We start from the raw sequence: 12,581 nt of genomic DNA, 5'->3' as shown, positions 1-12,581 counted from the left end.
ACTCATAATTACACTGAAATTATGAAAATGTCAGACATAGCAATCTGAAACCTTGGCAGCTACTATATATTTACATTTGCATGCTGGGGCGAAGGTGGGGGTATATGGAAGCGGTGCACTGGGAGAGCGGAAGCTGCAGGGGACCAGAGTCTCACAGATGGAGGGAGCTCAGTGTTTGGAGGCGGCGACCATTCGCTGAAGGCGGAGCTGCTCTGAGGCTTAATATGGAGGGGAGGAGCTAGGGGAGTGGCCCGGGTTCTTACGCAGGGTACGGCGGACACTATCGAGGACAGGATGTCCTGGCCCCCCAGACCCGGATTCACGGACAAACGCCCCCAGGCAGCAGTTGTAAACAGTTCCTAGTGGTCATGTGAGGCGCTGTCCAGGAATGAGCGCGAGCGGCCACGGGTGGCATCCGGCCTCTTGTTGTCATCCCACAATAGGCGGTGACGAAGAGGAGCCCGGGGCTCTATCTAGGAGCCACCCCTCTCTCCTCCACTGGACAGCCGCGGTTATAAACCAGGACAGGAGCGCTGCCGGGGACAGAGCCTTCACCCGAGGCCGGAGCATCACTCACTGACTGACTGCGAGCGATCAGTGACAGCAGAAACAGCACTCACCGGAACCCAGCATTCACAGACAGCAGCGAGAAAACCCAACAGCCAGAACAACAACAGGTGGAGATTTGTACGTTCTATACGGGGCACCTCTTTCATTGAAACACCGCATCCAAAGACCCCCTCGCACCTGTGCCCCTGATTCCTGGCACCACCATTGTCTGGCCTGGCAACATGGGTGCCCATCACCTGTGGGACCACTTGCAGGCTGGCAGCTCGGAGGTGGACTGGTGCGAGGGCAACTATAATATCGTGCCCGCGATAGCCGAGTTCTACAACACGGTGAGTGACTGTCCCTGCTCCGCTGACAGGGCTAGTTATGTGTCGTCGTGGACAAATCACGGAGGGGTGGGGGAGGCCATAGCGACTGTGCGCCGAGAAATGGAGATATGTTACACACGGCAATATCAATGCTATTGTATTTCCCCTCTGTGGCACTACGCAGCAATCATAAGTCATGTGATCGTGTTGACATTTCCATCTGCTGGAACTGGCACGTCACTAGACCTTTTACCAGACTCGCGCGTGCTCCTTCATGCTAACATTTCAATGGATTTTTGCTGTTTTGTAACCGTTTTATATTGGTAATCCGTTTGTTTCTTTCTTTCTTTTTTCAACACTCTTCCACTTTCTTTACTCTGTTTCTCCCTCTCTACCCGTACTTCCTCTTTTCACTTTCTAGCGCTCTTTCTCGCCTTCCTTTCTTCGGCACGATGCTGATGCGCTGCACGAGTTCACGAGCCGTGACCTCAGAGGGTTGGGCGCTGGGAAACAACCCAAGACGTTTACATTGTAGACTATCAACAGTTCATTTAGGGTGAGGGCTCGCGCAGGTCGAAAGGTATCCTAACAAGTATTTCTCGGTATTTTGCTGCACATCTGATTATAGGAGGAACATGCTAAGCCTCAAAAGCTGATACATACAGCTTCTTAGCACTTAGTTTGCCCAAGTGCCAACATCCTACACGATTTCAGCCAGACGTTCTTCACGGGCGAAGTGGGGTCATTGGGCCTTTCTGAGTTTTTGAACACTGCTCACACTTTGTCTAGAGCAAACCTTCCTTTGTAGTGCAAATGTTCACTTGTGGCAAAAATATAACACGTTTTTTATACAAGGGTTTCCCCACAGTTGTGTGGCTTTTTGGAGCATCATTCAGCCTTTCTAGTCGTGACATGGGGGAGGGGGGCGGGTGCTGCACTTGCGCTAGCGATGCACTGACCTCCGCCCACAGGTCAGTGTTTGGAAACACCCTGCGGTAAGCGCTCGATGACCATCCAGACCGAGGGCTGGCGGAAGTATAAACAATCTGCAAACTAAGCTAAAATGCTGCTGGACACGCGCTGCAGGAAGTCCCTTTCCGAGACAAAATAGCCAGGCTGTGGAATTCTCTTCCTTAGCGTTTTCACAGCCTTTCCACCTCATTTCGCAGAAAAAAACACCCACCTAAACGAAGACTCCGGAGGGGTGGGGGCGGGGGGGCAAACTCAATTTGAGTGATTTTTACAAAATGAGGTAAATGCATTTAAAAAAAGTGTGAAAACTAGAAAGAAAAAATGGCATACGCTAGGGTACAGGTAGACGTATATTGTATAGGGCATATTTAGACAAGGGGTAAAGGTAGTAGACGATAGGTACTTGGATTGAGGTACAAAGGATTCGCCAGAGCGCAGTAGCGTGGCCTGTGTGTCGTGGGTCCTAGTGCAAAGATGGAAATAGCCCGTGGCTGCTGTTCGAATTAGTAAAAATGCAGTAGTTATCGGAGTTCTGTTGGCCCCTCTGGGCCGCGGTGCCACTGTACCTGCTGCACAAATGGGCACTCCAGGGGTGGCTCTAGGCTCATGGTGGCCCTGTGCAGGGAGCGCAGGTAGGGGGCCCCGGAAGAGGGGGTCCGGGCGGGGCGGAGCTCAGGAAGGTGTTTTAATAAAACGTCCAGAAAAGGCGTTAGATGACCAGTAACATGGTAACAGAAAAACGACGTTTACTTTTTGAGTGCTCATCACTTGGATACTTTGTTTTAGAATCTGGGTCTCTGGAGGGACCCCTTTCAACAAGAAAAACACGTTGCGCGTCCGTAAGAGAGTTCGGCCACAAAGCAGGATCCCTCCAATCACATAAATCATATTCATAACACAGGTCTGTAACATGGTCTTGCTCTTTGGCTTCCTTTTCAATACCAGCATCATCCGTCTGTAAACTCTGAACCTCCTTCAGAATGCCAGATGTTGATGGACCGATGAATGATGTTTCAGTTTCTCTGTCTGTGGGTCTTTTGTAATAATCCTCATCCTGAGTTGGTAATTGCTGCATGTTTGTATCAATTTCAGAGTCACCTTGTTCATTTTCATTGGTCTGCTCATGAGTATCATTCTGCTCATGGATATCATCATTTTTTTGTTCTTCTTTATGGTCGTCAGCGCCTGTTTTACCTAGTGCATCAGCAGTACTCTGGCCAGAGGATTCTCCATCTTTAGGTTTCCCTTGGGTGATAAAGTTCAGGATTGCTCCTTCCTGTGACACTACGAAAGCCTGCTGAGCCACCTTTCTCTTTCGTTTCGAATAACCAGATTTGTGTACTCGAATTCTCTTCATTTTGCTTGCAATGCAGCGGGCGAGGCTAGCAGTGGGTAGGGAAAAAAAGAAGACAATCAGCAGTGGCGGCTGCTGAAAGATTTTGATGTGTCATTTTTATTTTCTTGCAAAAACAACAGTTGATGGACAGAATGCAGAACAACGTCATACATTCACCCCAGTACAGAGATCTGGGCCTAAATCCATCGTTTTTTTGCTCACCACACCACCCCAGTTCAGAGATGGCCATATGCAAATCAGCCTTGATCCTGTGCCTCATGGGAACAGTCCAGCCCGAACTGCCAAGCCATGTCTTCCCTGGACTACACAATGAAGGACCAGCATACCTTAATGAACGAGTGAATTTCCACCAACCTACCAGGAAAATATGTTCCAGAACCATCTCCCTAGCAGCCACCCAATGCAGCCGCTGATAAAACAGTGGAGGCCGCTACTTCTCCCACCTGGCAGTGAAGACCTGGAAACCCTCCCCCTGCACCTCAGAGCCTCACCATCGCTCCAGCAGTTCAGGAAGGACCACAAGACCTCGCTGTTCAACCAACAAGCAGCATGATCCAGCAGCATGAATCCCACACCGCCTTGAGACCCTTATGTGTGAAGCAGCTGAGCTTTACAAACCCTGACTGATTGATAGTAATTACCCTTCCCACTACATGTATGACACATTATGAGGACTAGCCACATATGGAAGGTTTATTTGAAGAGTGTTATAAAACTATAGGGTAGATCATGTGACTTGGCATACAAGGTCTGTTTTCTCAGTCCACTGAGAACAGTAGAGCCTGGAGAATAGTTCATGATCTATTTGGGAAGTGACCTTAGCAGGAAGAGAGTAAGCTACCTTGAAATCATGGCACCCAGAGACCTGTCTCAGTACGTCACTAACTGATCCTGAAGATAGCCTACAGGTAACCAAAGACTCGTCCACTTTACCACATTGTCAAAAGACAAAATACAATATATTTAATTAAGGTTTCTTGTATAGTGCCATATTCCAGCAACCAGTTCTGCTCGCTTTCACAGCACCTATTAAACAAGGATAAATTACAGTGAGTCCTAAGGCTATGAAAAGGCACTAGAGGTTCACTGAAGCAAAATTAATGTGCAAGGAACATCCAGTCAGGAGACAACTTTAAAGCAGACGTACGAACCACTAGCACAGCGTACCAACAACCCCATGGGCCGTGGCGTAAGCAAGGAAAATGGCCCCTTTGGCTGCTGCTCAGGAAGTAAAATATAGAAATTATCAGGGTTCAATGGGCCCCTGAGGGTTTTGGGTCTCAGTACCACTGTACTTGCTGAACAAATGGTAACTATGCCCCTAGTATGGACAGAGAAGGCTGCTTTACCAATTGCAAACTGAGGACTAGTTAAACTAGTTTTCTCTGCTAGTCACATGACAAGCACTGGAATGTAATTAAAGAAATGATCAAGAAGCCAGTCTCCTACCAAGGTCTCTGCCAAAAGGGCATTAGATTGAGTTAACATGGGTAGGCACTGCCATCCTATTCCAGGCGTCCATCCATAGGTGCTTGCATTTCATGTCTGCCTCAACACCATATAAACAGACATAACCAAATGCCAAGTACATTCGAACACTCGATGTTTTAAAATATTTGTGCAGGCAGATCCACTCATTAGATCACAAGTATCAGCTTCATACTCTGTTTTCATGATTGTTGATAAGTAATTGTAATCCTTTTAATGAATCCTTAACATTACGTCTAACACCTCATACCATGCTCTCCTCTTCCCCCCAATACGACCGTGCCTCCCAAGTTACACCTCCAAAAGTCACCATGCTTCCCCTCAGCCACAAGTAAACACCGCCCCTGCACTCCTGACTCACTCTTCCCTCAACATACAGCGCCGATCTGTACCACTCCCTACCCCTGACGCACGGTGACCACCTCTCCGACCCGCGCCCTCTCAGAGATGAATCGTGAGAGAGAGGCTCTCTCTCACGATTCATCATGCCCTCCCTTCCCATGACCACCAGAATATCTCCAGCTCGCCACCTCACATGGCGTACCTCCACCCAGACCCAAAGCACACAGCATCTACAATAACATCCTCACCCAACCTTCCCCACGTCCCCGGCTCCTCACCCCCACGGGCTGGGATATATTCCTACGCCTGATCTGCCCTCCTCCCCAGGGCTCCCCACACCCTCGTCCAATGGCTCACCTTCCCTCGGGTTAACTCTGCAGTGGCACACGCTGACCTCCTCACTCCCCCTCCCCATGCCCTGACCCTCGGGCTGCTCACCTCGCAGCTGGCACCAAAGGTTGCACACTGGCATGCTATCCTCTGCAAGGCGGCCTTTCTTGCCCAGGGTCTCTAGGCGCGCCGGTGCATGGCCTCGGCCGGTCTCGGTGCTGCTCGCTGCACGCCGGGCACGGGTGCTGCCACCCCTCCTGCCGCCAGTGATGCGTGGTGCTTCTGTAACCCCTTCGCTGCAGGACTCGCGGGCACTGCGCATGCGTGCGCATGCGAGCCTCCGGAGGTGCCAGATCTGGACTATTAAAACAAGCTCGATTCTCCTGGAAAAAAAGTTCTAAACAAGCACAAGACCTACCAGAAGAGCCCGAAACAAGGCCGACCCCACACAAAGACGAGACTGGGTTAGAAAGGAAAAGAGTATAAGAACAACCATTCAGCGTGCATCACATTGGATTTAGCACGCCTCAGTCGTTCATGCGCCAAATCCCTGCCAGGGGCCGCCACGAATATGTATTGTATCCGATTCCTCGTGGTGGCCCCTGGGGTTTGGTGGCCCTGTGCAGGTGCACAGCTTGCACATGCCTAAGGCCGCCCCTGGGCACTCCGCCCCTGGGCAGAAGACGGGGTAAAGAGAATAAAACATGAGAGAGAAGAGAGGAGACGACAGCTGAGGAGAGGGTTAGAGAGGGAGAGGTCAAATCCCAAAACAAAATAAAGGGTGGAAACGGAGAGGAAGTAAGAGGTGTGGGGGCATCTGTCAAAGGGAAATGACGGACCCATTTGGCCACGGAAGAAAAGGCCACAGGGACCTTTTCGACTTGGAGGAGATTTGCTGGGTTAGAATGGATCTAACATCCTGGTAATGCGACTGATTTGGGGATACTTAAAAAAACGGGTTAATGGAGACAGCTTCCCCAGCTCACCTCACGTGCCCTTACATGTGTTACACTCCAGAATCATATCCAACCATTGACAGTCGTCTGTCTTTCTAAAAACGAAGACTTCTGTGTTGCGACTCACCATACCATGGCACGCGCCATACTGCCTCACAAAAGCAGACTACCTGGAGGTGCCTGCCCCCCTTTGCTCTTTCAGAAACAAAAAAGAAGTCTAAAGCTGCAAGTCCTGAAGACGCTGAAGCTTGAGGCGCTGAAATACATTTTGTCATATCCGTTTCTGCCTGATATTTCATCTTTGGTGCTTTTAACGAATGCATTGCTCTGTAGTGCAATGATGTTTTTGTCTTGCCTCTGTGCACCTGTCAGCTGGTTTGATCTCTGTTCTTAGACCTCAGATACCTCTTTGTGATCCAGCGCTTTGAAGCCCTTAAGGCCTGGGCCTACAGTGGTCAAACTGGGGTTACAGGGCATTTTATTAATGCTTCAACATGAGAAATTTGCGAACTTCTGTGGTGCGAGTATATCTTCAGTAGGTGCTTTAAGCCACTGAGGTATCTTTCCAGCTTGACGAGTCTTCCTTGAGATGGCTAAGGCATGACGCCACTGGCAACAACAGAAAGCGAGAGAAGAGAGGATTTACAAAGGTGTAATCTCGCCGCCATCACTGAAGACACGGTGCCCTATTTGATGCATCTCATGGCTATATTGTGCCCCCATCTGGTGGCGCCGAAGATGTTTAGTCAGGGCGCGCATTCTTGCTAGCATCTGATATTGTTTCACGTTTCCTGTTCTGGATCCAAAACTTTGGCCCAGAGGGCCCTTTGACACTAAAAACTCATTAGCGGCTTCTTTGTCTGCCAGATACAAAGTGATCTCACGTTTAGACGTGTGCTCGTGGCAGCTGGTTACCAAAAGAGCACCTTGAAGGCAGGCTGCCCCGACAGGGCCTGAATTATTTAGCCGCCCTATATGTAAAACCTCTGAAAGGGCTCCATTCACCAGGCGCCCTGAGAGCGACGCCGGCCCGGTTTGTTTTTGGGAGACGGCAGCTGGGTATACACAAAGGCCCTGCTCCTGGCAAATCAGCTCCACATTCTTCGGCAGCCCTTGTTGCTGTCTTTGAGAGCAGTCACGTGACTTTCGAGGACGAGCACTGCACTCGTGGAAGTAGCCTGCACGCGCCTTTTTTGTCAACAGAGGGGGCCTTTATGCGCCAATGATCTAACAGCGTTGGCGCGCGCAAACGTGCATGGTCACCTGGAGCATGCGTGATGTGTACAGTAATGTAGCTCCAGCTGTTATCATGTAAGGTCCTTGCTGGTATGAACTGTTTCTTCCATGTTTTCCTGGTGCTGGTATGTTGTTTTATGATGTTTGTTAGCCAGAACTTACTTCCTGCTCTCTTGTAAAGCACTCTGATGCCTTTGGGCCAAGTCGACTCTCTACAAAAAAAACGCAACAAAAAATAATAGTTCTGTAAGGATAAGTCACAGCGTTGTTCTGTGTTTTACAGAAAACCTGCCTGCTTTGTGTTTGCGTTCTACATGCAGAGAATTCCAAGGAGTCATATATCCTATTTGGGAAAGAGGGGCGCAGCTCAGACAGACCACTGACCACTTAATTCTGTGTGAAAAGGGAAGCTGTATTGCAACAGGTGCACGCTCAAAATTTTCCCGCCTTACAAAACTTAAACCTCAATATACAAAAACAGAAACTATCAATTCTCCTACCCCCAAGCCCCCAAAGTCACCCCACACCTAACCCCACAGCCACCTACTTCCTATTGTACTGCAGATTTACAGTTTGTAACTTTAACTCCCCCTGCCGACAGTGCATAACCCAATGCCAATATTACCACAAAGGCAATGCCCGCTAACTTCTCAGCTACAGTCACCCGTGACAACCCACTTTCAATCATCGTCAGTATAAAATTACACCACGTCTTCCATCCTGCTCCATCCAGCCGGTCTGCACTGTGCTCTAGTTTCCCAAAATTCTGACCAAGCCTGTCCATATGCTTTCCTGGTGGAGTCAGCCAATGACCCTACCATCCATGGCAACACCCTTTGTTTCCTACTGTCCACAGTTCATTCGGCATGCACATCTTGTGTCTGTCTGCCTCAGTGGCCAGCCCATGGAATCTCTTCCACTGGGAACCAGACAGAACATCTGCAATGTCATTGTCCTCTCTCGGCATGTGTCCTGCTTTGAACAAAGTGTTATGCCTCAGGCATTCAAGCACAAATACTCGTAGCAACTTCAACACTTGCGCATCCCTCGCTGACTGTCTGTTTATGACCTGCACCAATGCCCTTGCCAATACAGGCCAAACCTCTTGTCCTCTGTTGCACCCGAAAAGATCTGTGTCCCCCACTCACTTTCAAACAGGCTGCACAATGGAATTCAAAGGAATTCAAAAAGAAACCCCAAATGCGGAGATCTTCTTTACCTCCTGCCGATAAGTGAATGTGATGATGGGGCAAAGTCAAACCTGACAGTGCGAGGCCCAACATTCTGCAGAAAGTCCACCCTGCTCCGACCACCCTGCACGCAGAATTTAAGTGCCCCAGTACCACCTGCACCTTTTTTAGCCTCACTTTTCCTTTACATAGCATGTCACTCAACAAGCCCTACATTTTTGGTTTCTTGTCATTTGGCAACCACGCTTGCATAGCCTGCAAGTCGATCTCAATCCCAAGAAATGATGACATCTTACTGGGGCCCTCAGTCTTTTCTGGTGCCCCTATGTCACCTATGAGCTCTTGAAAACTTACCAACAGCCTCTGGCAGTCCACCAAGCCAGGTTGACTGACAAAGAAAAAGTCGTCCATGTAGTGTGTCACCAAGTCATGTCCCATGTGCTAAGTAAAGAGCCACTGCAGGAAAGAACTGAGATGCTCGAATAGCGCACAGGTATGGAACATCTCATTGGCAGTGCCTTGTCAACATTCCACTGCCCACCACCTTGCATACCTAGCAATTAGAAATTGTCTGGGTGAACCGGTAGAACCCGGAATGCTGACTTAACTTCACATTTTGACATTTCTGCCCGTGTCCGACCCTTCCCACCAGGGACATTGCCACATCCACCGACAAGTAGGAAACAGTTGCCAATTCATCTAAAATGAAATTGTTTGCCGGCTCCCCTTCAGGTCCAGATAAATGTTGTTTCTGCCAAAATTGCCCTTTCTCTTTCTAAGGCATGACCCCTACTGGTGATGCAATCAAACATCAGGTTATCTGCCCATCCCTTGTCCACGGACCCTCATAGCCTAATCTGAAACCCCAGTGGAAACCATCCGTCAATATCCCTGCATCCTCCTCCCGGTCGTAAAATCGCAAGCAAAAATCCAATTTGTCCAACTTAAACAGTGTACAAGTCTTTAGCTTCAGATCCCTGTGCCCCCCTGTCCCCCTCTGTAGCCAAACGATTGCTGTGGCTGTTGTCGACCAGAGGCCCCTGGATATTGCTGCCACTGCACTGATGCCTGCCCTGGTTTTCCTCCTGCGGGCCCGAAGCAGTGTATGAGCGCATATTTACCAGAGCAGGAACTTGCAATACTCCTGTGTGCGCAACCCTTAGTTGTAGTCCCAACATGCTCCCCGTGTTTCGCCCTGCCCCTGAATAGCTGCCCCACCCCTCCCCAGGTGCAGCGTCCCTGAAAGGGGCAATATAAGATGGGTAGCCCACTGGCTGCTAAAATTGTTTTCCCGAATTTGGAGGGGCTCATAGTGTGTTGCCACAAGTCAGAGTCCATCTCCCCCACTTCGCCTCGTAGTTCAGCACCTCACGGGCTCTGAACTCCTTTTCTTGTGCCCAGGCATACCCCCTATATGAGATCTGTGCTTTACAAATGATATCCATGTATTTAAACAGTGCTATGTAACGCTCGGGAAATTTCTGGCTATAAACACTGGCGTATATAAGAAATGCCACAGTCCAGTTCTCAATTGTCAGATGCACCTGTGGCCAGTTGCAGAGCTCATACTCTTCCTCCTTCGACCCCTCCTTGGAGCACAGCTCCCTGTTCAATAACTTGAACATTTCCATATACTCCCCTTTCCAAATTTCGTCTTTCATGGCCAGCATCAAGTATGCTTTGTCATTCCCATGTATTGTAACGTCTTAATTTTTTATTCTTTTCTCTTCAACCCATTAGCTTTCTCAAATTTACTGACACCTTTGTTTTAGTGCTGTCCTCCTCTTCCCCCTTCCCTCTTCCCAGTACCAGTACTTTCATCCCTGTGCCTGCCCTGCGCCTCCTTGACCTTGATACTTCCTCTGTTCCCACCCCTATGTCTGTGATATATCTGCCTTTGCTCAGCCGTGCACCCTTTCCTCTATTGTCCCCCTGCGCCTCCCGCATCCACGCCTGTGGATACCATCACTGGGCATGATATTGCTTCCCTGTTCTTATTACCTGGTGTCAAGGTCGGTGCATATTCAAACATGTGTCTCCTGGCCAGTTGACTCAGTATCTCTGGTATCATACCTTGCTGTTCATCACAGGCTGCCTGTGACACACCAGACACAGAAACATTAACATGCCCCCTGCCCGTTTTCACCTTTATTCTACCAAAGCTGCTCTACCTCCCCATGAGCGTTCTCATCCAGCACATCGCCTTCCTCCAGGCTGTCCTCATTATAGTCCACCCCTCAGCATCATCCACCCCTGCCCAACTAGGGCCTGCGGTTTTCCCTCGTTGTGTTACCACTGACTTCCGCAGCATCAGGACTTGATGGTCGCTGTCCTGGGGGGCTGTTAAAACTTCTCCATACCACTCCGCCGATGTCACCTGACTGAACCATTCTCTGCTGTAACCTGAGGCTGCTTGTAAATATAAGAATCCAGATGAATCAGGAGGATATTGGAAGTAGATGTTTATTGGATTGTAACTCCACCCAGAACACGGAGCATCCCTTTCAATAGAAAGCCGAACGACAACTGTTGAGTAACGTTCAAGTCTCCATCAACGGACGCTCCATGCGTGAGCCACATATTTAAAGATAAACCAACATACAAAACAAAGCATCATCCGATGCATGAGTACAATGAAATACAATTAAGACATTGCGCGCTACCCGCGCGATGTATGTCTAACACGATACACTAGCGCAATATACATCTACCATTACATCACCCCTTATAAAAATAAAACAGAAAAGAAAACATAATAAAAATACTTAATACCTAACATAACTATCAAATTTCCTTGGGGCTCTAATCGTACGGCCCTGCGAAGAACATGGAAAAACACTTTGTGGATTTTGACCGGTAGAAGGAGAGGCCGGAGTTGTAGAAGACTGTGTTGATATATTGACCTTACCAGATGGACCTAACCAGTGACTCCAATCAAGGTCACTTTCACCACTCCCTCATCTGTCCTGCATTATCTCAACCTGGTGAGGGGATACTTTTACTAGATGTCTCTTATTCCACCACCCTTTCCTATCGATAAAAGCAGCCCCCTTGCTGACTTTCAGTACTTGGACTGGATCATAGAAAATTGACTCCCCCTTCCTTACTCTGGTTTCTTAATTAAAACCCAGTCACCAACTACGGCATCCTCCACATTAATTGAAACTTTTTTTTTTTAATCAAAATTGGCTTTCATTTGTTGTTTTTTTCACATTCACTCTTTTATAGACTTCCTCCAGGTTAATCTTTTTCTCACCAGCAATATTTTGAAGCCATGATGGGAATAGAGTAGAATGTGCCTCCCTGCCTCTTAACAAATTAAAAGGTGAGATTCCAGTTGTGCAGTGAGGAGAAGTGTTATAACTCCAAACTTTGTGCCCGATTAAATCCTCAACGTTAAGATTAGAAGACAAAGCTGTCTGTATCCCTTCTTTAATTAAATTATTACCTCTCTCCACTAGTCCATTCAAAGAAGGTGAATATAAAGCTACTTTCAGTTGTTTAATGTCTAAATCTTTCAAAAATGTGCACATCTTTTCAGATACAAAATGGGCACCATTGTCAGTAACAATGATCTTGGGGGAACCCTCTAAAAAAAAATCTTATTTAAAAATGAAATTGTTGTGTCTGTGTCAGGGGTGTTTACAAAATCACAGTACCTCCACTTTGAGAAGTAGTCAACCAATAAAATGATATATTTTTTTCCCCGTTCAAAATGGAATAAGGTCCAGAAAAATCAAGACCTACTTTTCCCCAAGAAGAACGAGGAAAATCAGTGGGATGTAAAGGTACCCTAAGTGTCTGCCAGTGTTTGTCTGATAAAAGACATTCA

The 12,581-nt window shown here is 48.2% G+C and overlaps 1 protein-coding gene across 1 annotated transcript in view; it reads left to right on the top strand.

The window, feature by feature from the left end:
* The first annotated feature begins 248 nt into the window (after positions 1-248).
* Positions 249-12,581, top strand: part of ACER2 (alkaline ceramidase 2) — a 93,870-nt gene continuing 81,537 nt past the window's right edge. Inside the window, exon 1 of the mRNA XM_085634511.1 lies at positions 249-899. Coding sequence (XP_085490637.1) covers positions 792-899 — 108 coding nt within the window. The 5' untranslated portion in view covers positions 249-791. The remainder of the gene's footprint in view (positions 900-12,581) is intronic.

The sequence above is a fragment of the Triturus cristatus genome, chromosome 2_1, assembly GCF_964204655.1.
Source record: "Triturus cristatus chromosome 2_1, aTriCri1.1, whole genome shotgun sequence".
Classification (NCBI taxonomy): domain Eukaryota; kingdom Metazoa; phylum Chordata; class Amphibia; order Caudata; family Salamandridae; genus Triturus; species Triturus cristatus.
The sequence above is the reverse complement of the archived record's forward strand: the minus strand, read 5'-3'. Positions and strand labels throughout refer to the sequence as shown.